This window comes from Petaurus breviceps, unplaced genomic scaffold (genome assembly GCF_028583685.1).
Source record: "Petaurus breviceps papuanus isolate PSGF00001 unplaced genomic scaffold, PetGlider_PUasm1.0 138, whole genome shotgun sequence".
NCBI classification, from domain to species: domain Eukaryota; kingdom Metazoa; phylum Chordata; class Mammalia; order Diprotodontia; family Petauridae; genus Petaurus; species Petaurus breviceps.
Window position 1 is genome coordinate 3,294,689 of NW_027185694.1, and position 27,943 is coordinate 3,322,631.

General features: G+C 36.9%; 1 protein-coding gene across 1 annotated transcript in view; it reads left to right on the forward strand.

Moving 5' to 3' along the window:
* Positions 1-7,241, forward strand: part of RASEF (RAS and EF-hand domain containing) — a 127,201-nt gene extending 119,960 nt beyond the window's left edge. The window contains exon 17 of the mRNA XM_069064455.1: positions 6,446-7,241. Within this exon, the coding sequence (XP_068920556.1) occupies positions 6,446-6,551 (106 nt within the window). The 3' untranslated portion in view covers positions 6,552-7,241. The remainder of the gene's footprint in view (positions 1-6,445) is intronic.
* The last annotated feature ends 20,702 nt before the right edge of the window (positions 7,242-27,943 follow it).

Here is a 27,943-nt window from a genome sequence, read left to right on the forward strand (position 1 = left end):
AGGAAGGAAGGAAGGAAGGAAGGAAGGAAGGAAGGAAGGAAGGAATTTAACCAGTAAACCCCAAGTGAAGTGGCAGCTTCTGGCCATCAAATTTACCTTCCTTTGTAGAGGAGAAAGAGAATGAAAGGGAGAGGAAGAAAGAGGATGAGCTGAGTTACTCAGCAAGCTGGGTCCCCATTCAGACAGCTCAGCCTACTCACAGGCTGTGTTTGTCCTTCCTTTTCAAAGAGGACCATGGCATCAGGGAAATGATACCATGACTTGCAATTGACTTTGATTTGAGTGAGGGAGGGCTGTGGAAAGTCATTAGCACAATAAGAAAGAAAAACACATTGTGAACTTAAATATTAAAACAAATACAAAATTAAAAAATAGAAATGCTATGTGCACAGCAGAATGTGAGAGGATTCAAAATATACAGCTTGAAATTTCCATTCTAAGAAAACCTATATAATAAATACTGTGTATTATGTTCAGAGCTATCCATCTTTTCTTTGCTTCCTTGTAAGTTTTCTTTTGTTCTCTACTGTGTATTTTTAATTTTGTTCCTTCCCCCTGTCTTCTCCCTTTCCCAAAAAGGTACAACTAAGTGAAAATATATTTGTGTGTGTATATGTATGCATCTATATACATGTGTATGTATGCATATACATGCAAACATATATTTACATACACATACATGTGTACACTTACATACACATACATATACTTAGATCAATAATTATAGTCATATACAGACCTATATGTTCATATGCATCTATGTAAGATGCTACTATATTTATTTGTCCTCTGTCTCTCTGAGGTTGGATAACCTCTTTCTTCCTAAGTCCGAGTCTTTCCATGTTTTTCTAAGTCTACCAACTCGTCATTTCCTGCACTCCAGCAAATATTCCAACCTCATTCTGTTTAGTTATTTTAAATAGTCTAAAAAGTATTGATTATTATGGCTGATATAGTTTCCCTATTTTTCTCTTATGATTAAATCTATTTTAGCTTTAACTTTGTCTGAGGTCATGATTTTCCCTGCCTTTTTTTAACCTAATAAATTCTACTGCTCTACTGCCGATCTTTATTTTATATTTGTATATACCTCTTTATTTCCTATCCCTCCTGAGTCCTCTACTTTACTTCGACCCATGACCTTTTCCTCTTATTACTTAACCTACCCCCTTTAAGAATCCCTCCCTTATCCTCCCATTCCCATCAATCTGAATACCCTTCTGTTACCCCTCCATCCCATTCTCTTATCCTCCCCTCTAAAAATCCCTCCCTTATTCTTTCCCCTCTCCATATTTCCTTAGACTTTTTTCTGAACTTGAAAGACCTTTATACCCTTTTTCTGTCACACACACACATATATATATATATATATAATATATTCACATTCTTTCTCTTTTGTATATATGTATATACATATATACCCTTCTTTCTATCGTGTATATATACATATATACATATATATACACACACACACACACACACACACATACATATACACATATATATGTCTGTCTGTATTGTTCCTTCTTAAATCTGTCCCTGTTCCAGAACTACCAGATCTCCTCCCCCATCTAATTCCTGGGTCAGGTCTTCCTGTTGAACCTCATTTGTATAAAATAATCACTCTTTTTACCTTTTCTGAGAAAATTTACTTTTTAGTATTGCATCTTACTCAACTCTACCCCAATCTTTATTTCCTAGATGGTTTTACTTTTTAAAATCATATTGTACTTAGTTCTATCCCAATTTTTCTTACAAAATACCTAATTTCTAATTACAATCTTAGATATATATTTTACATTTAGTCTTATAAAAGGTAAACACTCTGTCCTTATTGAGTACCTTGTAATTAGTCTTTGATATGTAGCTTATATTCTTCTTGGATCTTATATGTCAAATCTTTTATTAAGTTCAAGTTTTTTTTTTTAACAAAATCCTGAAAGTCTGACAACTCTTTAAATGTCCATTTTTTTTTCATTCAGGATTATGCTCAGCTTTGAGGGTTGTGATATTTTGGGCCACAACCCCAGTTCTTTTGCTCTTCAGTAATATAGTGCTCCAAGACCTGTGGTTTTTAGTATCACCCCTGCTAGGTCTTGCATAATTCTAATCGTTTTGCCACCATATTTAAATGACTTTTTTCTTGTTGCTCATAATATTTTATCCTTGAGTTGGGGGTTTTGGAATTTGACTATGATTTTCATATAGGTTTCCTCGTAGAATATTTTTCAGGTGGTAATCAGTAAATTTTTCTATTTTTACTTTCCCTTCTTGTTCTTTTTTTTTTTTAGGGCAATTGGGGTTTAGTGACTTGCCTAAGGTCACATGACTAGTTTTTTTGTTAAGTGTCTGAGGCCGGATTTGAACTCAGGTCCTTGTGACTCCAGGGCCGCTGCTCTATTCACTGCACCACCTAGCCACCCCTTTTCCCCTTCTTGTTCTAAGCATTCAGGACAAATTTCTTTAATTATTTCTTATATTATCATACTCAGATTCTTTTTTTGATCATAGCTTTCAGGTAATATGATTATTCTTATGTTTTCTCTTCTTGATAAGTTCTCCAAATCAGTTGTTTTTTTCGAGATGTTTTACATTTTCTTCCATTTTTTCATTCTTGGTGTTTTGTTTTATTATTTCTTGGTCTCTTATAACTTTGCTGGCCTCCCCTTGCCCAAATCTCATGTTCAAGGAGTCATTTTCTTCCTCAAGACTCTGGATGTCCTTTTCTAGTTGGTTGACTTTCTTTTCATAATATTCTTGTTTTTCTCAGATTGTTTTTATTAAAAAAATTAATTTTTTCTGGGATTGTTTTTATTAAAAAAATTTTTTTCCCCTTAACTTCTCTCATTTCATTTTAAGGTCTTTTTAAAGCTGTGCTATGAATTCTTTTTGGGCAAGTTACCATTTGACATTATTCTTTGTGGTAAGAGAGGCTTTTTATGCTTCAATGTCTTTTTTCTGAAGACACCCTGGTCTTCTCTATTCCCATAGTAGCTTTCTATTGCTGGATTCTTTCTCCTTTGCCTGCTCATTTTTTTTTACTTGTAGCAGCTTATTTTTTGTAATTACCTCTAGTTCTGGGTTATAGGGGATGGTACCTCTGGTCTCAGATCTTCCTTCACTTCTCCTCTCTGGCCTGAAACCAAAACCAAGAACTCTGCCCTCCTGTAGGTACCTACAACCAGCAGTTTCCCCACCCCATTGCTTTTGTACTCACTGAGACTATGCTGGTTCCTTCTTGCCCTGGGCCCTGTCTGGGCAGCCTGGTGTCCCTTGTCAGCAGAGGCTCCCTTAATTTTCTCTGTTTCAGACAAATGACACCAGTCTGATGGACACTGGGAAGTGAAAGTTCTTGTGACTATGGCTGTCTCCCAACACAGCTAGCCCTAGGGCTTGCCATTTGCTGTTTCAAGGGAATTAGCCTGGAGGTGTTTACTCTTCACTGGGACCAAACCTCAGTCCTGGAATTTTTCTTTCAATCTTGTCCCAGGAGGACCACTGTTACTGTTTGCTCTGAGGTGCTATTTTATCTTGTTTGTAGGGGAAATCTGGAGAGCTTAGAATTTTCTGACCCACTCCACCATCTTCTGAGACTCCTCCTTCTATAAATTCTAAATAAATTATTGAAATATGAACTTATTTTTAGAAAAAGGGGACACAGAGCAAATTTAACAAATTTGAGGAATATTGAAAAGAGTAAATAAGATGAATGCCAAAGGGGATTAGGAATAGCAGAAAGCTACAATATTTCTTCAGTTATTACCTTCACTATCTATGTGACCTATAAGAAGTCATTTCCTTTCTTTGTGCTTTATTTTCCTTATTTATAAAATCAAGACATCAGATTAGATTATCTTTTAAGGTCTTTTTTGCTTAAGTATTGTATAATTCTGTGATTCTTTTGCTTGGGTATTATATACAAGCCCCCCTCATTGTATTTTTCCTTCTTATTGGCCATTCTTTTGTTGGCTAATTCTTCATACTTAGCCCCAAAGATGCATATGAATTCTTTTGCTTGTCAATAATTCTAATAAAAGGAACACACTGAAGCCAGTAACTAAAGAGAGATTTGTGGATTATCTATGAATTTAACTTACCTATATTTTTTTCTACCTCCATTACTATCGTTAATCAATGCATCTGTGGTTAGGGCTAATCCTGTATAACTATTAATTGGCTATAAACAGCTAAACTTTTCATAACAATCTGGAATTGTGGGAAAATATATTTAATATATACATAAAACACAAGTAAGTGCACAATGCATGTATATGTGCATGTGTATGTATATATGTATATGTGTACACACATGTATATATTTTGGGTATTAATGTACATGTGTATACACATATGTGTATAAATGCACACACATATATGCACATATATACACACTTGTGGGTATTGACATAATGTACATATGTATACACATGTAGTATAGGTGTTTTGGCTTTCCTTCCTCAGAGCCAGGCAGGCTATATCTCCCCCTCAGCTTTCTAGGGTACACTGAGTAGTTGGGATGTCTCTTTTTTCTACCACCATCAGCTCAAGGCCTCACTAGCTAGCTATCCTCCTTTCCCCTCCCCCGTTGTTTAGCCCCCTTCAATTTCACCTCTAATATCTGGTAGTTTTTACAAAGGGGTATTTACTTTAATATATAGTGAGAGCAAATGACAGATGTTTCCCTCCCTAACACCTTTAGGGTCATGTTCTCCTTTGTATCATCTTGCTCTTCATGGGAGAGAATTGGCTCAAAGTTTAGCTCAGTTTCTACATGTCACGAGACCCACCAATTTCAAACACCAGGGTAGCATGACTGCAGGATGATTCTTCCTCTCACCTTCCTCTGGCCGGTTGTCCCATTGGTCACTCTTTGCTCCTCAGGGCATTAATGCTGCACAGTACTGGTAGGTGTTGTGAACCAATGCGAATGCTTGTATGCTGAGGCACCCTCTGAAGCTTTTGTACTCACATTGTCTCGGAGACTTCACTCCCTTCATCTAGAATGGAAAAGAACAAATTCACAGGCCAAAGCCTAAGGCCCTTTCATAGCCATCTGACCTCAGGGGAAGAAGGGCCCCTAGACTTTTTTTTCCTCTTACACTATGATCTCTCACTGGACATAATAAGCAAAAGAATCAATGAGATTCCCCCAAGAGCAAATCAGGCAAGAGAGGATGTGGCTGATGCCAACTAACCACTTAGAATGACTAAAACCAATCAAAGAACCACCTGTTTCAGCAAAGGGTTAAAAGAATTCAGAACCAGTTACAGAATGTTTCCCATGCTTCCCAATCTCTCCAAGACATTTGCCTTACACATCATCACAGGCCTATTGGAAGAAGGCTTCTTAGTCTCTCCATGTGGAGAGATGCCTTTTTGTACTGGTACCAGGTCGACATTGTACATGTGCAAATAAACACATATAGAAGAACAACTTTCAAATTCTTTTCTTTATATTGTACATACATAAACTTATGTACACATGGATATCTTTCACAAAACAAATTTTATTCTTTACATATGAGTCTGCATCTACATAGAGATATATTATCAGTGTCTATCTATCTATCTATCTATCTATCTATCTATCTATCTATCTATCTATCTATCTATCTATCTATGTATACACTTATGTGTGTATATGAGCCATATGGATACATACCTTTATATTTTTTACATGTGCATGCACATAAAGAAAAAATTCAAACCCATTTTGTATTATTATAGTTCTCTTTATGTAAAACAATTTTAAAATATGTAAAAGTAGGGGCTGTTAGGTGGCTCAGTGAGTAGAGCACCAGCCCTGGAGTCAGGAGGACCTGAGTTCAAATCTGGCCTCAGACACTTAGCACAAAAACTAGCCATGTGACTTTGGGCAAGTCACTTAACCCCAACTGCCCTCCAAAAATAAAAAAAAAAATGTAAATGTATTTATCTTATATCACATTTATATGAAGTAAATCATGTGCATATATACACATTTCATGTATGTACATATAAGTGTGTATATATACATATGCACATATTCATCTGTGTATATATGATTGACATATAAGGACTATTTCTCTTTTTTTTTCAGCCAAAATAAAGCAAAGTTTATTAAAGATTCGCTGTAATGGGTAGACTCTTAAGGAGCCCCAGTATCTGTGACACTTGTATTGGACAAGTGGGCCAGAATAATCTGACACAGAGTGAGTCTGTGCTAGATAATTCTCAGCCCGACTATTTCGCTTAGAGATTTTGGAAGGTGAATGTTAAGATAGTATGTCATAAAGTCTACAAGTTACGCAGTGCTTATGAAAAAATGTAAAAGAAATTCAAAATTATAGATAAACTTTCCTTAGCTGTGGATAATAGCTTTTCATTGTTATTTATTTATACTGCTATGTAAATAAAAGTGAATTCTTTTAACTTAGGATTTCTGTGATTTTATTTTATTTTTAAGGGAAGTGAGAAAAAGAGCTGATGACGACGACACCAAATCAATTACCAATTTGACTGGGACAGGTGCAAAAAAGTCAGCACAGATGAAGAATTGCTGTAATGGTTAAATCAGAAAATTTTGGACCTAAGGAATCTTATTTCTCCACATCATTATTATTATGAGTAATGGCATGGCATGTAACAGTGACTGCTAGAATATGGATAGTTATATAGCATGGGTTGTCTATACCATGGTTTATTTCATCTCATTGTGGAGCCTTTGCCCAATCTTGCCTTCTTTTACATGTTATTATGGGAGTTCATAAATAGGATTTTATTTTTGTTTTTTAGCCATCAGAGAAATTTTAAGTTCCAATAAAATTTTACTGATAAACGGATTTCCAAAAACACTAAGAAACCTTTCTTTCATATCAAAACTAGTTAAGAAGCTCTTATTTAAATAGATTTATATGATAAATTATTTTCCATTACCTCCAATAGTATTTATTTGACATATTTAAATAGTCGGTGTAGTGGAAATAACCCTGGTCTGGGATCAGGGTTGTGGTCCTGCCTACCTTTAAACTACCTAACTGTTACTTAATGTGTTGGTGCCTCAGTTTTCCCATTTATTAAAAAAAAACAAAAAATAGCCAAGAGTGTTGGCTTGAATAATCTTCGAAGTCCCAGTCAGCTTTACATGCCTGTGACTTCATGGTTTGAAGTACAGAATGATTTATCATTCCTATATACTTTAGGAAGAATATAGCTTCTAGCCATGAAGGTTCCAGCAACTCATTATTTTGATATAGCAAGAGTATTATTTCTCTCACTGTTAAAAATAAAGAGAAGTATTTATTAAAAGTTAAAAGTGATTGATGTATTATGTTTCAGGCTAGGCTATTAATTGAAAAATCAATCTTTTTAAAAAAGTGATAGTTTTTTTTAAAAGAGAAAATATTTTGATTCATGGGAATAGTTTCTGTAGACAAAGAAAAAGTTATCTTGTTATACTAGAATATACTATGTGTAATAAGTTAAAAAAATCTTAAATTTTAATGGAAAATATTCTAAAATACAAACTTCTAAAAAGTATGATTTGCTGGACATATCACTCTGCACTTTTAAAAAATAATTAAAATAAGAGTATTTTAGAAAAAAAATTGGCAGATGGAACTTGTACTATGTTTATTAGGAACTTTCAATAGTTTTGTAAGAATCCCTCATGAAAACTTAAATATTTTAATTTTAGTATTATTTGTATTAGCCATATTAAATACAATAGATATTTAAAGATACTATCTTTAATTTTCAGGATTTTAAAATTGGTTCATAATGACACATCTTATTTTAAAATAAAGAGAGGGAGTTGTGAAAAATCTTTTTGGCATTATAAATATATATAAATTATAAATGGCCACTCTCATTCCCACTCTAAAAAACCATACGAGCACATCCTCCCTTTAGAAAGGAGAATGGCCCTATGGTTTCTTTGATGTCTAGGAGAAGAAATAGGAAATAGGACAATTCTCAATATGGGAGCCAAGGTGTTTGTGCAGTGAACAAAGAGCACTCCATTTTATGGTAAATGAGGTTGAGTAAGATAGTATCAGGATTTTGTTTACAATTGATTTGAAAAATCCTTACATGTATGGACTCATCTATCTACATGTTTCAGCTTGGACATAAAAAGGGAAACTAAGTCTCCATTTCAGTTATGTACTACATAGAGCTGAACCAGATTCACCAGAGGGAATCTTACTCACATTGACTTAAGCAGGTTCAAGTTCAAGGTTTTTGATGACATTAAAAGGAAAACTGTTATCAGTACCAAGAAATTTAGTATGCTAACTGAAAGAAAAGTTCATAATAAGCTCTGATTTTAGCTTTGAGGCAGCACAAGATTGGTTTTTAAAAATTTTAATTTTAGTATACTCTTAAGGATTTAATTCTTAAAAGATGAGTCTACTTTTGAAAATGGCACATCAGCATAAGAGTGAATTTTTGGTGGAATAAGTTGTCTTATCTGTGCCATATTGTTTTTAATTTATGTATAAATGTCTTAGTTTTTTTATTTTAATTTTCAATAGCCTAGTGAACCAAAGAAGTTGTTTCTACCTTTTGGCCCCCTAATGGAATGACTTACTTATCTCTGACCACGTTGAACAAGATGGAATGCAGCTCATGTAAATAGCATGTTTTAGGACTTTAGCATACCTATTGGTTTGTTCATCATACCTAAAGGCTATGTGATGTAGCAAACCTGATTTTATGGAGCCTATACTTGTCTAATAGTCTGTAAATAAGATTATGTATATAAGAAAGAAGCATTATTTTGCTCTATTGTTGTTTGGGGAAAGTTAGCTTACTCATTTTGTTGCTAGCAAAAGTAAAATGTTACTGGAGGGCTAAATGAACAAGCTGATTCAATGTGGAGTTAGGTGAAAATTTCTAATGGCACAATCAGATTGTGAAACTTAGCATCTAGAGGATAATTTTGTTGAAATAAGACCAACCTACCCCTATCTCCACTAAGGTGGAAATCAGTATCAGGATGTAGATTTGACCTTAGTCAGTAGATGAACTTAGCAAAATTGTTTTTACATCTAAAGACATCTTTTTTTACTGCTTTAAAAATCAGTCATAAGATTTCACTTAACTCATTCTTATTTCCTTAGTTCTCTTTGCAAGCACAAAGCTGGCCTTATTTATTTTGCATCAATGTTATATTCTTTTTTAAAATAATAAATTCTGGCAATTTGAATGTTATTTTAATTTCATTCTGGAAAATGCCTTATATAGGGAGACCTTTTTCACTCAGCTTTTAGCCTCATTTTTTCCCCAAAATGCATTTTTCTGTTCATTTGATAACTTAATAATTAATATGCCTGTATAAACCCAATTTCCATAGCCTTACTACTAAAAATAAAGTTTAAAATATATATTTTCATATTTGTATAGCATTCCATTTTAGTGATGAATTTATTTTATATGTGAGTGTACATATGTATGTAAGAAATTTCACATGTCTTTATGAAGTAGGCCTTAGAGTATGGAGTAATTTTATGCTTTTGATTTCTGTGGTTTATGTTTTCAGAGCCTGAATTGAATTTCATTCATTTTTACTTTTCTTAAAACCGTTAATAATTATGCCATAAAACATACTTTTTATGTCATTTCTTATCTCTATGGAGCCTTGAATATGCTGTATGTATTGCAAATTCAATAAAGTGTGCTTTAATTGACCTTTTGAATGTTCCCTCCTGCTTGGACCCTGACTGTACTAAATGTCATTCTAGGATGAGTGCTATTTGAAAACATCTCACCAGTGCACTTTGAAAGCGGTGTTCATTGCTTTTCGCCAAACTGTGGGAGTCCGGGACTAGAGGTCCCTTGACAATATTGGTCACTGCTTGAACAGACCGTTGGTCAACAAGAGCAACATACACAACCACTATTAAGACCTGGTTACTTTAATCAAGACCCTTGTGTCCTAACTTTTAGATGTGATTTAACCCAACTATCCATTCTGTAGTGTCATTTCTCTCTGGAGGCATAGTCATCAATAATAACAGACGGCTGGAAGTTGGCAGTCACCTACTGAAAAATACACTTGAGTGTGAGCATTGTGGAAGGGATCTGTAGGAGCAGAAGAGACAAACTGGTTATGTTTTGAGAACAAAGGATAATCAATGGATAGCCTCCATGTACCATTGGTGTCTATGAAAGATCTAAAGAGAACTAGAGAAGGACCCCAGCAAGTTGAGATGGAACCCATTGGGATGCATTTTGATTATCCTTTTTTATGCAGGATATGGATAACCATCACATAGGATGCAAGGGCATGGATGGTGTTCTGCATGAAGGGAGAGCAAACATTGGTGAAATGACAGATCCATCAATTTAGTGAAGAATCATTGTCTTTCACAAGTTATCTCTTATGTAGACTAAACTTCTCTACTTTCTTTACTTCATACCAATGTCCATTTTTTATGTTTTCAAGTTCCCTCCTGTGTACAGTATATTCCCTATGAATTGTTAGATTTATCCAAAAATGGAATCCATTGTTGAACACAGCATTAGATAAAAATCTAATTAGAACAGAGTATAGCGGTATTTTAATTTACCTTATTCTTGGTTCTCGGTGTATGTGTGTGTGTATTTCTATTTGTGTTTGGACAAGTGATTTCATTGGTAGACAGAGTATGTAGATAGATTTATCGACCTGGAATCAGAAAGACTCATCTACCTGAGTTCATATCTTATATACTTGTTAGCTGTGTGACCCTAGGCAAGTAACTTAAAACATGCTTGCGTCAGTTTCTCCATCTGTAAAATGAACTGGAGAAGGAAATGGCAAACCACTCCAGTACCTTTGCCAAGAAAACTCCAAATGGGGTGGAGTCAAGATGGCAGAGTAGAAGCAGGATCTCCCAGCAGCTCCAGCTTCCACCTTCCCCAATCTAGGTAAAAGGGAACTCTGAACAAACTTTGGAGCTACAGAACCCATAAAATGACACAGAGAAACTAAGCTCCTGCTGAGGACAGGCTAGCAGGCTGGCAGGAATTGGCCAGCACAGTGCTCTGGGAGCCAAGCCCAGGCCTGCGTGAGCCAGAGGTTTTAGCCCCAGGGTGGGCCTGACTAGCCTCCAGCCACAGAGACTCCAGATCACCAGCAGCTGTGGCCATTCCCAGATTTATCAACATATAGATACGAAGGACAAAGTGAGAGGTCAGTGCAGTATGGACTTTGGGACCAGTACTTGGGAGTGCATCAGCTTTTGCCCCCAGGGTGAGAACCACTGAGAGTTGTGGCCAGCCACCCCTACGTGGCAGCTTCAGCTCCTGGCCTGCAGAGTGTAGGGGGACTAAGCACCAGTCTGAGGAGTAATTGCTCTTGCTTTAACCTGCTTGGATCTGGATTGCAGTCTAAGGTGGAGGTTCTGGGGTGTGTGACCAGCTTGCCAGAGGGTATGGAGGCTTGAGAGAGGGCACCCAACTAATACCTCTGGCAGCTGAGAAAACCCCAGAGTTTGGGACGAAAGCTTCCCTGTCTGGTGGCACAGTCCCATTGGGGCAAAAGGCCCAGGGGTCAAGTGATTGAGGGGCGACATGGCCAGGCAAAGAAAGCAAAGCAAACAGAAGAATCCAACATTAGACTCCTGTTTTGGGGACAAAAAGGATCAAAGCATGGAACAGGAGGAAGACAGTGAAGTCAGAACTCCTGCACCAAAAGCTTCAAAGGAAAGTATGAGCTGGTTACAGGTCAAAGAAGACCTTAAGAAGCAGATAAGAGAAGTGGAGGAAAAATTGGGAAGAGAAATGAGAAAGATGCAAGAAAATTACGAAATGAGATTCAACAGCCTGACTGAGGAAAATCACACCTTAAAAAACAGACTAACTCAGTTGGCAAAGGAGACTCAAAAAGGCAATGAAGAGAGGAATGCCTTAAAAAGCTGAATTTGCCAGATGGAAAAAAGAATCTCAAAAGCTCAATGAGGAAAATTATTCCCTCAGATTTAGAATGGAGCAAAGGGAAACTAGTGACTTTATGAGAAATCAAGATGATGTTAAACAGATCCAAACAAATGAAAGAATAGAAGGCAATGCAAAATATCTCATGGGAAAAACCACTGACCTGGAAAATAGATCCAGGAGAGATAATTTAAAAATTATCGGACTACCTGAAAGCCATGACCAAAAAAAGAACCTAGAAATCATCCTTCAAGAAATTCTCAAGGAAAATTGCCCTGATGTTTTAGAACCAGAAGACAAAACAGAGGTTGAAAGAATCCACTACCTCCTGAAAAAGATCCCAAAAAGAAAACTCCTAGGAATATTATAGCCAGGTTCAGGCATTCCCAGATCAAGGAGAGAATATTATGAGTAGACAGGAAGAAACAATTTGAATATTGTGGAAACACAATCAGGATAACCCAGGATCTGGCAGCTCCACATTGAGGGATCAAAGGGACTGGAATAGGATATACCAGAGGGCAGAGGAGCTGGGATTAAAACCAAGAATCACCTACCCAGCAAAACTGAGTATCATGTTTCAGGGGAAAATATGGTCATTCAGTGGAATAGAGGACTTTCAAGCATTCTTTTTTTTTTTTAAAGCAATCGGGGGTAAGTAACTTGCTCAAGGTTACACGGCCAGTTATTTCTGGGTGTAGTGCTGGGTATCTGAGCCCGGATTTGATCCAGGTCATCCTGACACTGGAGCCGGTGCTCTTACTCGCTTGAGCCACCTGGCTGCCCCACTTTCAAGCATTCTTAACAAAAAAGCCAGAGTTGAATAGAAACTTTGACATTCAGATACAAGAAGCAAAAGAAGCTTGAGAAGGTAAACAGGGAAAAGAAATCATAAGGAACTTATCAAAGTTGAACTATTAACATTCCTACATGGAAAAATGATAATTGTAACTGATGAAACTTTTCTCAGTATGAAAATAGTTGAAGGGAATAGAAATACATATGTCTATGTCAGAGGGCATACAGGCATATGAATACATATGTGAATGTGTGTATGTATGTTTACAGTTATACATAGAAGGCACAGGACCAATTTAATAGGAAGGGCTGATACTTAAAAGGTGAAATTAAGAGGTGAGAGAGGAACATAATGAGAGGAGATGGGGAGAGACAGAATGGGGTAAACTTTCTCATATAGAAGAGGCAAGGGGAAATGGTTACAATGGAGGGGAAGAATAGGAAGGCAAAAGGGAATGGGTCAACCTTATTCTCATTGAATCTGGCTCGGGGAAGGAATGACATACACACTAAATGGGGTATCTCACCCTACAGGAGAGTAGAAGGGGAAGGGGATCAGAGGGGGGGATGATGGAAGGGAAGACAGGTTGGGGAGGGAGGGAAGTTGGAAGCACTCACTTTTGAAAAGGGAATGGATCAAAGTAGAGAATAGAACAAGTGGGAGGTGGGATAGGAGGGAGGGAAATATAGTCAGTCTTTTACAATATATCTACTATGTTAATGTTTTGCATTAGCTACACATGTACAACCTATACTGAACTGCTTATCTTCCCAGTAAGGGTGTGTGACAAGGGAGGAAGTGAATGAATCTGGAATTCAAAGTTTTAAAATAAAATGTTTAAATAAATATGTATATATATATATATACTATTATTAATACTATTTTACATGTAATTTCGAAATAAGATATACAGGCACTGGGGCACAGAGATCCACCGTGCCCTACTGGAAAAGTCTAAGGGGGTATGGGAGAAGATACGGGAGAGAGCAGATTGGAGGAGGGAATATCCTGTGGGACTGCTATTTTGAGGTGGTGAGTAGGGGAAAATCGGGGAGAAAATTTGCAACTCAAAATCTGGCAGAAATGAATGATGTAAATCAGAAGTTAATAAAGCATTTGAAAAATGAAAAAAAAGAAAGAAAACCCCAAATGGAGTCACAAAGAATCAGCCATGACTGAAAGAAACAATAACAGCCGGGACACTGAGAAGTTAAAATACTTGCCCAGAATCCCCCAAATAGTGTTTGTCAATAGTGTGACTTACACAAGTTTTCCTGCCTCCTCTGAGGCCACATCTTTATCCACAATGCCTCTTTGCCTCTTATTTTGGATCTTTCACTACTGTTCTTTAGCTACTGTGTCACACTGTTGTTGACTCATGTTGAATTGGAAATGAACTATGTGCTTAGCCTAGCCTATATGCTTTCCCAATGAACTATTGTATACCTATGTGGTCTACTTTTGTTTATTTCAATCACAGAGTAGAACTTTACACTTATTCCTCTTAAATCTAAGTTTAAGCTCAACCACTGGCATCTTTTTAGATTCAACTTCTGGCATCCAGTTTAGTAACCATCCCTTCTAACTTTGCATCCTCTGTAAATCTGGTAACACAGATAATTAGAATTGCACAGGTAATCATCACTACCACCAGAATTATCTTTAAAAAAGACAAGGAAATGTATATACAATAAAGCTATTTACACTAAACAGAGAACAGGACAGCAGGTTTAAATTTAATGGTTAACTAGGGCTAAGCCATTTAGACTTTTAGTTGCAATAATTCTATAGTATGAAAAGAGTTTTAAACAACAATATTAAAAAAAAACTCTGCAAAGTAAGAATGTCTTTACCTGTGAACAGGGACCACTGAACCTGCCATGTTCCTTTTCTAGAAAAGTAATATATTACTAGGTCCTTGCTGAGAATGAGATTATAGATAATTAGGGTACAATTCCCCCACCTTTTTCCATTGAAAATCTGGAGACAAGAATACTTGCACAGGATATCCCAGGATGGGGTTTTAAAAAATCCAACAACATTTCTATATAACATAATTTGGTAATTTTGGTAATAACGTATTTTGGTGAATTTGGTAATTTACTTATGTTTTCAGTTGATTGCTTTTTTTCTCATTTTCCCCAAGACCAAATTGAAAGAAAGGACACTTGTTAGTGGGTTTCAATTTTGTTTCTCAATTAAAAAAAAAATAGAAATCAGAGTTAAGCATCTCCCTAAACATAGTAGGTTATAAATTCTTTGAGAGGAGGGAGGCAGATATAAACAAATGAAGCTATACTAGGAAAATATTCTCCCCGAACACTGTATTCACTATACTTGGTGCTTTTCTTGGTGATTTTTCATCTAGTTGGTATGAGAAATGTACATTGATTGGGATGGAACTCATTCTCTCTCAGTAAAATTTGATGTCAGGGTGTTAGAGGGGACACAGAAGTGGACTTGGAATCATGAAATTTGGGTTTGAATCTTGGCTTTGATATTTACCAGCCTTGTTACCATAGAAAGTCAAATTCCTTATCAGTTTCCTCTTCTGTAAAATAGGAATAATGATAATTATACTACAAACATGACATGGTTGTTGAAGAGAAGCCTGTTGTAACTGCTAAAACACCATACATAATATATATATACATATATATGTATGTACATATACTTTACATGAACAACAGTAAAGTCTACGGCATGGATATGATAAAATACTATTGCAAAATAAAATCTGATGCCCATTTAATTATGTGCATAATCATTGTGCCAGATGATAATTAGAAGGTAGCAAGCTGCTTGTGGAACTGACTGCATTTTGGTTTATATGGCCAAATCATTTTTTCTTTGAGAATTATAGAGTTTAGAGCCAGAAATGATATGATATCATTCAACTTCCCACCCTATGTAGAGAGTCAGCTTGATATCTTGAAAAGAACTTGAATTTGAAATCAGAGGACCCCATTTGGAATCCTGGTCTTGCTACTTGCAATTACATGTGACACTGGGTTTGTTAATTTACTTCTCTGGATCCCTATTTTCTCATTTATAAAATGAAGGGGTTGGATTAGATGAACTTGCACATTCAATATCCCACATTGTTCCATGATTGGCCCATTTTAAGTTAGAGAAAATTCTTTCTTATGCTTAGTGAACATTTCTTCTTTCCACCAATGGTTCTTACTTTTGCCTTGTAGAGTAGGGTAATGCTCTGGTCCCACTTTTCTTTTTCTTTTTCAAGATGGGAAGGTAGGGCAATTGGGGTTAAGTGACTTGCCCAAGGTCACAGTGCTAGGTTTGTGTGTGTGTGTGTGTGTGTGTGTGTGTGTGTGTGTGTGTGTGTGAAGTGTCTGAAGCCGGATTAGAACTCAGGTCCTCCTGACTCCAGGGCCGGTGCTCTATTCACGGCACCACCTCGCTGCCTCTGGTCCCTCTTTTATATAACAATCCTTTTCTTAGTAATTTCATCCTCTAGGTAAAACACATCTAGTTTCTTTACTGTGATATGGTGAAAATCCCCTCATCATCTTTGTTATTCTTTTATATAAATGCCTTATATCTGCCAAAATGTGACATTTAAAATTGAACTTGGTATTACAGGTGTAATCTAACAATTTTTGCTAATACTGTTTAAATTCTAAAGCCCCCCCCCCCAATTCTAATGCTGATTATATATCCACACACAAACACAACAATTAAATAACAAGCATACTAGTTGTAGTGGGGAGAGGAGAGGGACAAGGGCCCAGAACAAGCAATAATAGTAATAGTTAGCATGTATCTCATTTTATGGTGTGTAAAGTATATCACATATATTCCCTGATCTCTTCCTTACAACCCTTCTGTGAAGTAGGTGCTATTATTATCCCCTTTTTACAGGTAAGGAAACTGAGCTTGGGAGAAGGTAAGCTATTTGCTGAGTAAGCAACTGGTCCAGCACACTCTTCACTCTGCCAGCAAAAGCAGGGAGGATGAGAGATCAGAACACAAACATCAATTACATTACAATTTTAATTAATGCCAGCCTATTTTATTATTTACCTTCTGTGTATGGGACAAATCAAAGAGATATATAGAATTATGGAAGGAAGTCATGGGGTGGTGGGGAGAGGTATTGTGTGCAGAAGAATTGGCATAGGTTAGGGCTAGTGGGGAGTGGAAACAATGCAAATGTGCAGTTATGCCTCTTACCCCTGTTACCATGTGTCCTTTCACCATGTGGCATTCATTCTTTCTAATTTATGGGAATCACACTATTGCCAGTGCTATATAACATGACACCACGTTCTGTGACATTCTTTTTCCTGCCAAATGCTGTGGGGGTAACACAATAGCTGTTGTTTTATGCAGCTCAAAGATAAATCTGGTAAGAGAATGGAATATGAGTGGTGAGCACAAGCTATAATTCTCATTGACTCTACTGCTCATCCAGGTTGAAGGTTAAGTGCTAACCTATGTAATGCTGCAAGAAAGAATACATAAACCTTGAGAGTTTCACTTAGAAGCTGACATCAACAGGACTAGAAATCCTAGGGGATAGAAATGGCCGAAAATGGACAGAGTTCTATTTACTGTGACCATCATAGGCTTGTACTGTAGCCTCTAGCTTAAATTTGGGACTCTAAAGCTAGCATCATTTGAAAAGCTCCTTGATACTCCTAATATTCAGGGCTGAGGAGAACTTGAACCACACTTTATTTCTGAACTTATAGTTGAAATCTTTTCCTCCCTATCATGGTTTAGCTACAATGGAAAGTTTCCCAGAAGAACTTTAAATGAGTGTTGTCACTAATACTCTGCCCCAGGATGCTGAATTTAGAGGGTGCTGGCATCACTTTTAATCCTTTAGTAGTCTAGAACCCATGGACACATTTTTACCAAGAAGAATTAGCTAAAATAGGAAAACCACCTTCCTATAGACTAAGAAGCAATCTAGTATAGTGTAGAATAGTACATTGTCTTCAAAGTCAGGAAAACCTGGGTTTACATAATATCACCTCTGATATATACTGAGTGAGTGACTGGAGAGGTCACTTAATGACTCAGTATCCTAGGTAACATCTCTAAGACTATTAAAAGCAGAGAAGATGCTAATCTACCATCACAGAATAATTTCTTATTTTTTTCTTTTAAAAAAAAATTATTTTAGACTCAAACACCAGAACACAAATACAAAATAAAGAAAAGGAACAAGGGGGTGGGGTCAAGATGGCAGAGTAGAAACAGGACTTATGCTGGGCTCTGGCTTCCACCTCTGCCAACTCATGTAAAAAATGACTCCAGAAAAACTTTGGACCTACAGAACCCACAAAATGTAATAGAGAAGCTAACTTCCAGCAGAAGACAGCCCAGCAGGACAGCAGCAAGCGGCCAGCAAAGCACTCTGGGAGCCAAGACCAGCCACGCTCAAGCCCAAGGTTCAGTCCCAGGGCAGCCTGACCAGCCGCTGGCTGGAGGGACTTCAGATCAACAGCAGCTGTGGCAGTTACCAGAATTATCAATCCATAGATGCCAAAGACAAAGTGAGAGGTCAGTGTAGACTTTGCAGGAACAGGGAGTTTGGGAGTGCAATCAGGTCTTTGCACCTGGGGTGACAAGCAGCTGAGGCTCCATGGCCATGCTGCTGCCTTCATGTGGCTACTTCAGAGCTCCTGTTATGCAGATTGTAGGGGGACCCAGCATCCAGTCTGAGCGATAATCTCTCTTGCTTTAACCTGCTTGGATCTGTATTGCTGTCTAGGGTGGAGGTCCTGGGGTGTGTGAACAGTCTACCAGAGCATGTGGAGGCTTCAGAGAAGGCACCCAACTAATAGCTCTGGCAGCTGAGAAAACCCCAGCATTTGGGATAAAGCTCCCCTTTTGGGTAGCAGAGTTCTTCTAAGGCAAAAGGCTCAAAAATCAAGTAATTGAGTGGCAACATGAGCAAGAAAAGGAAGCAGAGCAAACAAAGCATTCCAACATCAGAATCCTATTTTGGGGACAAAAAGGATCAAAGAACAGGAGGAAGACAATGAAGTCAGAACTCCTGCACCAAAAGCTTCCAAGAAAAATACGAGCTGGTTACAGGCCATAGAGGAGCTTAAAAAGGATTTTGAAAACCAAATAAGAGAAGTGGAGGAAAAATTGGGAAGAGAAATGAGAATGACACAAGAAAATTATGAAATAAAATGAAAGTCAACAACCTGACTGAAGAAAATAACACCTTAAAAAATAGACTAACTTAGATGGCAAAAGAGGCTCAAAAAAACTAATGAGGAGAAGAATGCCTTAAAAAGCCAAACTTGCCAAATGGAAAAAGAATCTCAATAGCTCACTGAAGAAAACCATTCCTTCAGAATTAGATTGGAGCAAATGGAAGCTAGTGACTTTATGAGAAATCAAGATCCTATTAAACAGATCCAACCAAATGAAAAAATAGAAGGCAATGTGAAATATCTCATTGAAAAAACTACTGACCTGGAAGATAGATCCAGGAGAGATCATTTAAAAATCATTGGACTACCTGAAAGCCATGATAAAAAAAAACCTAGAAATCATCCTTCAAGAAATTTTCAAGGAAAATTAACCTTATGTTTTAGAACCAGAGGGCAAAAGAGAGGTTGAAAGAATACACTGGTCACCTCCCGAAAAAGATCCCAAAAAGAAAACTTCTAGGAATATTATAGCCAGGTTCTGGAGTTCCCAGATCAAGGAGAAATATTACAAGCAGCCAGGAAGAAACAATTTTAATATTGTGGAAACACAATCAGGATAAAACAGGATTTAGCAACTTCTACACTGAAGAATCAAAGGGCTTGGAATATCATATTCCGGAGGTCAAAGGAGCTGGGATTAAAACCAAGAAATCACCTAGCCAGCAAAACTGAGTATCATGTTTCAGGGGGAAATATAGTCATTGAGTGGAATAGAGGACTTTCAAGCATTCTTGATGAAAAAACCAGAGCTGAATAGAAAATTTGACATTCAGATACAAGAAGCAAGAAAAGCATGAGAAGTTAAACAGGGAAAAGAAATCATAAGTTACTTATCAAAGTTGAACTATTTACATTCCTACATGGAAAAACAATAATTGTAACTGATGAAACTTTTTTCAGTATGAGAATAGTTGGAGGGAATAGAAATATATATGTATATATATACATATATATGTCTATATAGGAGGGTATGTGGGCATATGAATATAACATATGTGAGTGTGTGTATATATGTGTACAGGTATACATAGACAGAAGGCACAGGAACAATTGTATAGGAAGGAATGATACTTAAATGGTGAAATTAAGAAGTGAGAGAGGAATATAATGAGAGGAAATGGAGAGAAATGGAATGGGGTAAATTATCTCATATAGAAGAGGCAAGGGAAAACTGTTACAATGGAGGGGAAGAACAGGAAGGCAAAAGGGAATGAGTCAATTTTATTCTCATTGAATTTGGCTTATCTCACCCTACCGGAGAGTAGGGGGGAAGGGGATGAGAGGGGAAATGATGGAAGAGAGGTCAGGCTATGGGGGAGGGAAGTTGGAAGCACCCTCTTTTGAAAAGGGACAGGATCAAAGTAGAGAATAGAATAAGTGGGGGGTGGAATGGGATGGAAAGAAATATAGTCAGTCTTTTACAATATATTCACTATGGAAATGTTTTGCATAGCTACACATGTACAACCTATATTGAATTGCTTATCTTCCCAGTGAGGGTGGGTGATGAGGGAGGAAGGGAAAGAATCTGGAATTCAAAGTTTTAACATCAAATGTTTAAAAAAAAAAAAAAATATATATATATATATATATATATATATTATTGTTATTTTACATGTAACTGGGAAATAAGATATACAGGCACTAGGACATAGAGATCCACTGTGCCCTACTGGAAAGACAGAAGGGGGATAGGGAAAGATATGGGAGAGAGCAGATTGGGGGAGGAGATATTCAGTGGGATCACTGTTTTGGGGTGCTGGGTAGGGGAGAAATAGGGAGAAAATGTGTAACTCAGAATCTTGTGAAAATGAATGATGTAAACTAAAAAATAAAAAGATAGAAAAAATAAAGTATAATAAAATAAAATAAAAAATTAAGAAAAAAATAAAGGATAGGGTGAGTAGGCACCAAAGCTTGTTAGACTTATTCATTTTATGTGCGTGTGTGTGCTGTTCTTGAAGTATTTCTTGAGTCATTTATTATTTCAAACAACATGTATGTCTAAATGTCCAAACCCTTGATACAGGGTTTGACTTGATTTAGTCAGTCACACATTTATGAAGCATTTATACTGTTGAGGACAACCTGGTACAAGATCCTGATCAGGAAAACAAAATATATGGGACCTCTCCTATTTGTGAAATTGAAAAGAATTCCAAATGTCAACGAACAGGGCAGGGCATGTTTTAATTCAGCACCTGGTGAAAGGTACATGCCCATGTGTGAATTTATGTCACCTAATCAGGAAACTGTCTGGATGGCCTCTATTTATGCTGTCCAAATTTGACCTCTACAAATTTGAGTCTACAACGCTCACTATATGTGACTATAGTGAATGTAACTTTGATTAAATTAAATAAACCCATTCTCTTGGGGAGTTTACATCCTGTGACAGATTACACTGATATGTTTAGCTGTTACATATAAAAGTAGGCAAAGATGATGCAAATACTTGTGTAAGTAAGTAAAATGTACATTTTATTTAGGTATGGGTGAGGATCTCATTTCTCCCCAGAATGTCACTATTTATTTTCATGAAATAATGAGGAAGTAAGACAGCTGTTTTCTGTTTTGCAGGACAGAAAACACACATTTATGAAACATGCAGACTACTCTCTCTCTGTCTCTCTCGTCTCTCTTTCTCTGTCTCTCTCTCTGTCACTCTCTCCCCTCTCTCCCTCCCTCCTTCTAGGATCTCTTGACATAGTCTTATGACAATGGAAGGAAAAAATGGTCTAAGATTTCATGTACACGATGTACATCTACCAACCTGTATGAAATATTTGTGCTCTCCATTGTCCTTTGTTCATTGAAGTTCAGTGACAGGGAGGTGTTGACTTTGCTTCAGGTTGTGATCAGTTCTGTATCCACATTTAGATGGTGTCCTGGAAGGCCTTGCACTCTAAGTAAGGGGAAAGTTCTTCAGGTCTAGGAATTCTTTCCAGTATGTCCAAGGGGAGGACTAGCAAGCATCCCCATGTGCTGTCTCTCTATTTTATTTCCTTAGGGGAGTGTTGTGTCCAAACCCAAATTACTCATCTCCTGATTTGAAGCCCACCATTAAGCTGCTTTATATATTTGTATTTGTCTCTATCCTATACCGTGTAATAGCTTGAAACAGCTTAAGGCATAGTCTTGAGTATTGCCCAAGGAGTAGTCCCCTAACCCCCTACTTCCTGAATTAGTATTCTGTATATCATCACTATGTACAAGGATCAGTCCGGGGATTATGGTACAAGTTTCTCTTAAGAAGAGATCACCCTGTTCTGTTACTGCTGACCAAGCGGGGTCCCTACACCCTGTACTCAAACATGACCCTAGCCTGTCCCTATCACCCAATGGCCCTTCAACCCTTCACCCTGTACCCTCCACCCTGTTCTGGGAGGGACCCCTTTCCAGGAAAAGTTGCACCCTTGTACCCTTACATCATTTTTCCAAATGAGCCCTGAGCTATAGATCTAACCAATGGTAATTTTTGGCTTCTGTGCAGTCATTGCTTATGCTACTTCCCCTCCCCAATTGTGGTTTTTATGGTTTTTAGCCTTTATAAGCACTGTGTGCACCCCAATTCAGGGCTGCTTGATTTGAGTTTATACTCTAGTCAGTCACACACTTAATCAATAAATCCACACCTAAATTTACCTTGAATCCAAGTCTCAGTTCCCTCTTATTCTCTGCACAACAGGAGAAGGAGGAAATTAGCAGTTCTCCATATACCTAGAATGGGGATCTCTAAAGCTCCAGCCTGGCTTTTGACTACTTGTTATACACTCTCCCTGCTCTCATCCTGCAAGTCCAATTATTATTATTATTATTATTACTATTTTGCTTTTTGAAGGGGGGAAGGTAGAACAATTGGGGTTAAGTGACTTGTTCAAGGTCACATTTGTGTTAAGTGTCTGAGGCCGGATTGAACTCAGATCCTCCTGTCTCCAGGGCTGGTGGTCTATTCACTGCACCACCTAGTCACCCCTATGCAAGTCCTATTATAACTACATATAACAACTATATATAACTACATAAACACTTTGTCCCTTTCTTCAGAGAAAAAAGTGATCCAGTGGACAAATCTATCTAAATGGTAGTAGATGCATGTTACAAGTTTGAAAATAATGGCGTGTTGTAATTATTCCACCACAACCGTACATACAAAATTGCATAGACACATGAGCCATTTGATATATGTATCATATGCTGAACACTGTGAAAAGATAGACCGATAATATGGCATGTATGAAAATTTAGGGCACACTCTGATATTAGCTTATTTGATTGGTTGTTGAGTCTATGAAAATTGGACTTGGGTCATATGATGAAACAATTTTCTTACTTTTAATGTAAATTCTCTATTTTCTGTTATTTTCTTAGGATGAAAGGGAGTAGATGGTTGTATTCTGGATGCCACACTCCTGGATGGGTACTAAGCAGTTAGGTGGCAGATTGGATAGAGCACCTGATCTGGAGTTAGGAAGATCTTAGTTCAAATGTGGTCTCACACACTATCTGTGAAACCCTGGGCAAGTTACTTAACCTGTTTGCCTCAGTTTCCTCATCTGTGAAATGAGCTGGAGAAGGAAATGGCAAACCACTCCAGTATCTCTGCCAAGAAAACCCCAAAAGGGGTTACAAAGAGTCAGACATGACTAAAGCGACTGAACAAAAACAACAAAGGAAGAGTACCAGAATAGTGAGTTATGAAAGAGAGTCTAGAGAAGGGGACAGTTAGTAGTCTGATCTTAGAAAGTCATGATGAATCATTAGGCTCAGGACTTGTGAACTGATCCTGCAATAGATTTGGTGGCAGGTTTCTTGATCTTCAAAAGCAGACAGAGCTCTTAGGAAATACTCAGAAAAAGGAAATACTAAGTGAAGCCTTAACAGATTGTCAGTAATTGAAATTTGGCAGTGAGAGGTTGGAAATCTCATGTAATGAAGAAATAATTTAGAGTCCTGCCTGGAGGTAAGCAAACAAGTTACATGTTGCAGGGTAAAAAATTAGTCATAATAAATTTATTATAAAGTGTTTAAAATATCAGAGAAAAAAAGAATGAAATGTAATATATTTCAAAATGAATCTTTCTTATCTCTATATAACTGTTATGAGAATGGTGGTCTCCACATTTATTGAGGGTATCCATGCTGAAAATATGAATCAGTTACAGGAACACTCTTGCAAATGATTTTCTGTAATAGATAATATGACACAACTAACTCAAAAAGGGAGATGGGTACTCATCTAAGGCATTTGCCATCATTTTAGAGGATATTTAGCTCAGAGTCCCAAATGGTACTCTGTAAAGTGGTATTCCCTATAGATGGTGAGATTTTCCATAAGCATTTTCCTTGTGGGAATAATTTCCTTACATTATACTACAGGCTTTCCTTGATGACATTAATAATTACTTAAAATAATTTTGCTTAAAAATTGAAAATATTTGGAAAACATTGGTGTTTAGACCTATTCAGTCAAATGAACAAGGTTATACTCCTTAAGAAAAAGAACCACATTTTCCACTTTGGTATAATTCCCTCCTAGTAATGGCCAGTGCTATGCCAACATGGGGAATGTGTCCTTGGGGGCACAAGCTGGGGACTCCAGCAAGAATATTTCCATAGGAACTCCCAGTCTTTTTTTTTTTTTTTTGTTAAAGCGATCAGGATTAAGTAACTTGCTCAAGGTTACACGGCCAGTTATTTCTGGGTGTGGTGCTGAGTATCTGAGCCCGGATTTGATCCAGGTCATCCCGACACTGGAGCTGGTGCTCTTACTCGCTGAGCCACCTGGCCGCCCCAGGAACTCCCAGTCTTGATAACTTCCATTAAGTTTGGTGCCAGCACAGCAAGGATTGGTTTGACTGAGGACACAATGAAAGACATGGGATGGTGTGCAGAGCATAATCAAACATGGCATTTGGGACTCCTAGAACATGTAATTAGGGATGCTATACCTTAGGATATAATTGCCAAGTGGAAAAATGTCTCAGGGCTAGCTTTCCCTATGGAAAAACTATCCCCCAAATTGTGAGACTATACCCTAATGGACCAAACCCTATCCCCCCCAGCAGCAAAAAACAACAAACCCCTCCTTAAACGAATTTAATTATTAATCTGAATCAGTTTTCCAAGTTATTATTAGATCTATAGGCAGAAGTTAGGGGAAAGAAATATGGGATGGTACTACTTCCCAGTCTAGATCTCCACTTTAGGAAGATCAATTTGATAGCTGACTGGAGGATGAATTGAAGTGGAGTGAGACTTGAGGCAAGAGATCAATGAGAAAGCTATTGCAATAATCTAGGAGTGAGGTGATGAGGGCCTGCACCTGCATTGTTGCAATATCAGAGGAGAGAAGGGGGGATATATTAGAGGTATTACAAAGATAGAAATTATAGGACTTAACCATTGATTGAATATATAGAATGTGTGAGAGAGAAGAGTAAAGGGTGACACCTAGGTTGAGTGCTTGGAAGGATAGTGGTATTCTTTTTCCTATATTTATTTTTAAATTTTAACATTCATTTTTATAAGATTTTGAGTTCTATGGGGTGGCTAGGTGGCACAGTGAGTAAAGCTCCAGCCCCAGAGTTGGGAGGACCTGAGTTCAGTTCTGGCCTCAGACACTTAACACACACACACACACACACACACACACACATACACATACACACACATACACACACACAAACTAGCCGTGTAACCTTGGGCAAGTTACTTAACCCCAACTGCCCTCCAAAAAGGCAAAAAAAAAAAGATTTTGAGTTCTAAATTTCCCCCACTCCCTCACTGTTCACCTCCCTAAGACAGCAAGCAATCTGATACAGGCTATACACGGATGATCATATTAAACATTTCCACATTGCTCATGTTGTGAAAGAAGAATGAGAACAAAAGGGAAAGAAAAAGCAAAAAAAAGAAAATTGTTATGTTTCAATCTGCATTCAGACTCCATAGTTCTTTCTATGGCTGGGAATAGCATCATGAGTCTTTTGGAATTATCTTAGATCATTGTATTTCTGAGAAGAGTTAAGTCTATCAAAGTTGGTCTTTCCACAATGTTGCTGTTACTGTGTACAATGTTCTCCTGGTTCTGTTCGCTTCACTGAGCATCAGTTCACGTAAGTCTTTTCAGGTTTTTCTGAAATCCACATGCTCATTATTTCTTATGGAACTCCATATGTACTCCATAACATACATATACCACAACTTGTTCAACTATTCCCCAGTTAAGGGGTATCCTCTCAATTTGTAAATCTTTGCCACCACAAAAACAGCTGCTATAAATATTTTTGTACATGTTGGTCCTTTCCCCTTTTTATGATCTCTTTGGGATACAGACCTAGTAGTGGCATTGCTGGATCAAAGGGTATGCACAGTTTTATTGCCCTTTGGGCATAGTTCCAAATTGCTCTCCAAAATTGTTGTATCAGTTCACAACTCCATCGATGTTCCAATTTTGCCACATCTTCTCCAACATTTATCATTTTTCTGTTTTGTCATGTTAGCCAATATGATAAGAGTGAGGTGGTATACCTTAGAGTTGTTTTAATTTTCATTTCTCTAATAAAGAGTGATTTAGAGCATTTTTCCATATTCCATAAATAGCTTTGATTTTTTTTATCTGAAAACTGTTCATATTCTTTGGAGAATGAATTGCATCCTTATAAATTTTACTCGGTTCTCTATATATTTTAGAAATGAGGCTTTTATCAGAAACACTGGCTGTAAAATTTTTCCCCCAGCTTTTTACTTCTCTTCTAATCTTGAATGAATTGGCTTTGTGCAAAACCTTTTTAATTTAATGTAACCAAAATTATCCATTTTGCATTTCATAATGTTCTCTCTCTCTTGTTTGGTGATAAATTCTTCTGTGCTCCATAAGTCTGTCAGGTAAACTATTCTCCTAATTTGCTTATAGTCTCATCCTTTATGTCTAAATCATGTACTCATTTTGAACTTATCTTGGTATATGGTAGAAAATGCTGTTCTATGCCTAGTTTCTGCCATACTATTTCCCAGTTTTCCTAGTAGTTTCTGTCAAATAGTGATTTCTTATCCCAGAAGCTGGATACAGTATTTAGGTTTGTCAAACAATGAATTACTATAGTCATTGTCTACCCTGTCTTATGTACCTAACCTATTCCACTCATCCACCACTCTATTTCTTAACCAGGACCAAGTAGTTCTGATGATTGCTGCTATGTAATACAATTTTAGATCTGGTATGACTAGCCCACCTTCCCTTGAATTTTTTTTCATTAATTCTCTTGATATTCTGGATCTTTTGTTCTTCCAGGCAAATTTTGTTATTATTTTTGCTAGCTCTATCAAATGATTTTTTATTGTTTGGTATGGCACTGAAAATGTAAATTAATAGGTAGAATTTTCATTTTTATTTATATTAGCTCAGCCTACCCATGAGCAACTGATATTTTCCCAGTTATTTAAATCTGACTTTATTTGTGTGAAAAGTATTTGTAATTGTGTTCCTATAGGTTCCTGCATTTGTCTTGCAGGTAGATTCCCAAATATTTTATATTGTCTACAGTTACTTTAAATGGAATTTCTCTTACTATCTCTTGCTGTCAGGATTTATTAGTAACATATAGAAATGCCAATGATTTATGTGGTTTTATTTTATATCCTGCAACTTTGCTAAAGTTGTTAATTATTTCAAGTAGGTTTTTAGTTGAATTTCCACAATTCTTTAATGTGCCATCTTATATCTGCAAAGAATGCTAACTTTGTTTCTTCTTTGCTTATTCTAATACTTTAATTTCTTTTTCTTCTCTTATTGCTAAAGTTAACAGTTCTAGTACAATATTGAATAAGTGTGGATAATGGACATCCTTGTTTCACCCCCTGATCTTACTAGAAATGCTTTTAGCTTATCCTCATTACAGATAATACTTGCTGATGGTTTTAGATAGATGCTACTAATCATTTAAAGGAAAACACTTATTCCTGTGCCTTCTAGTTGTTTTTAATTGGAATCAGTGTTATAGTTTGTCAAAAATGTTTCTGCATCTATTGAGATAATCATGTAATT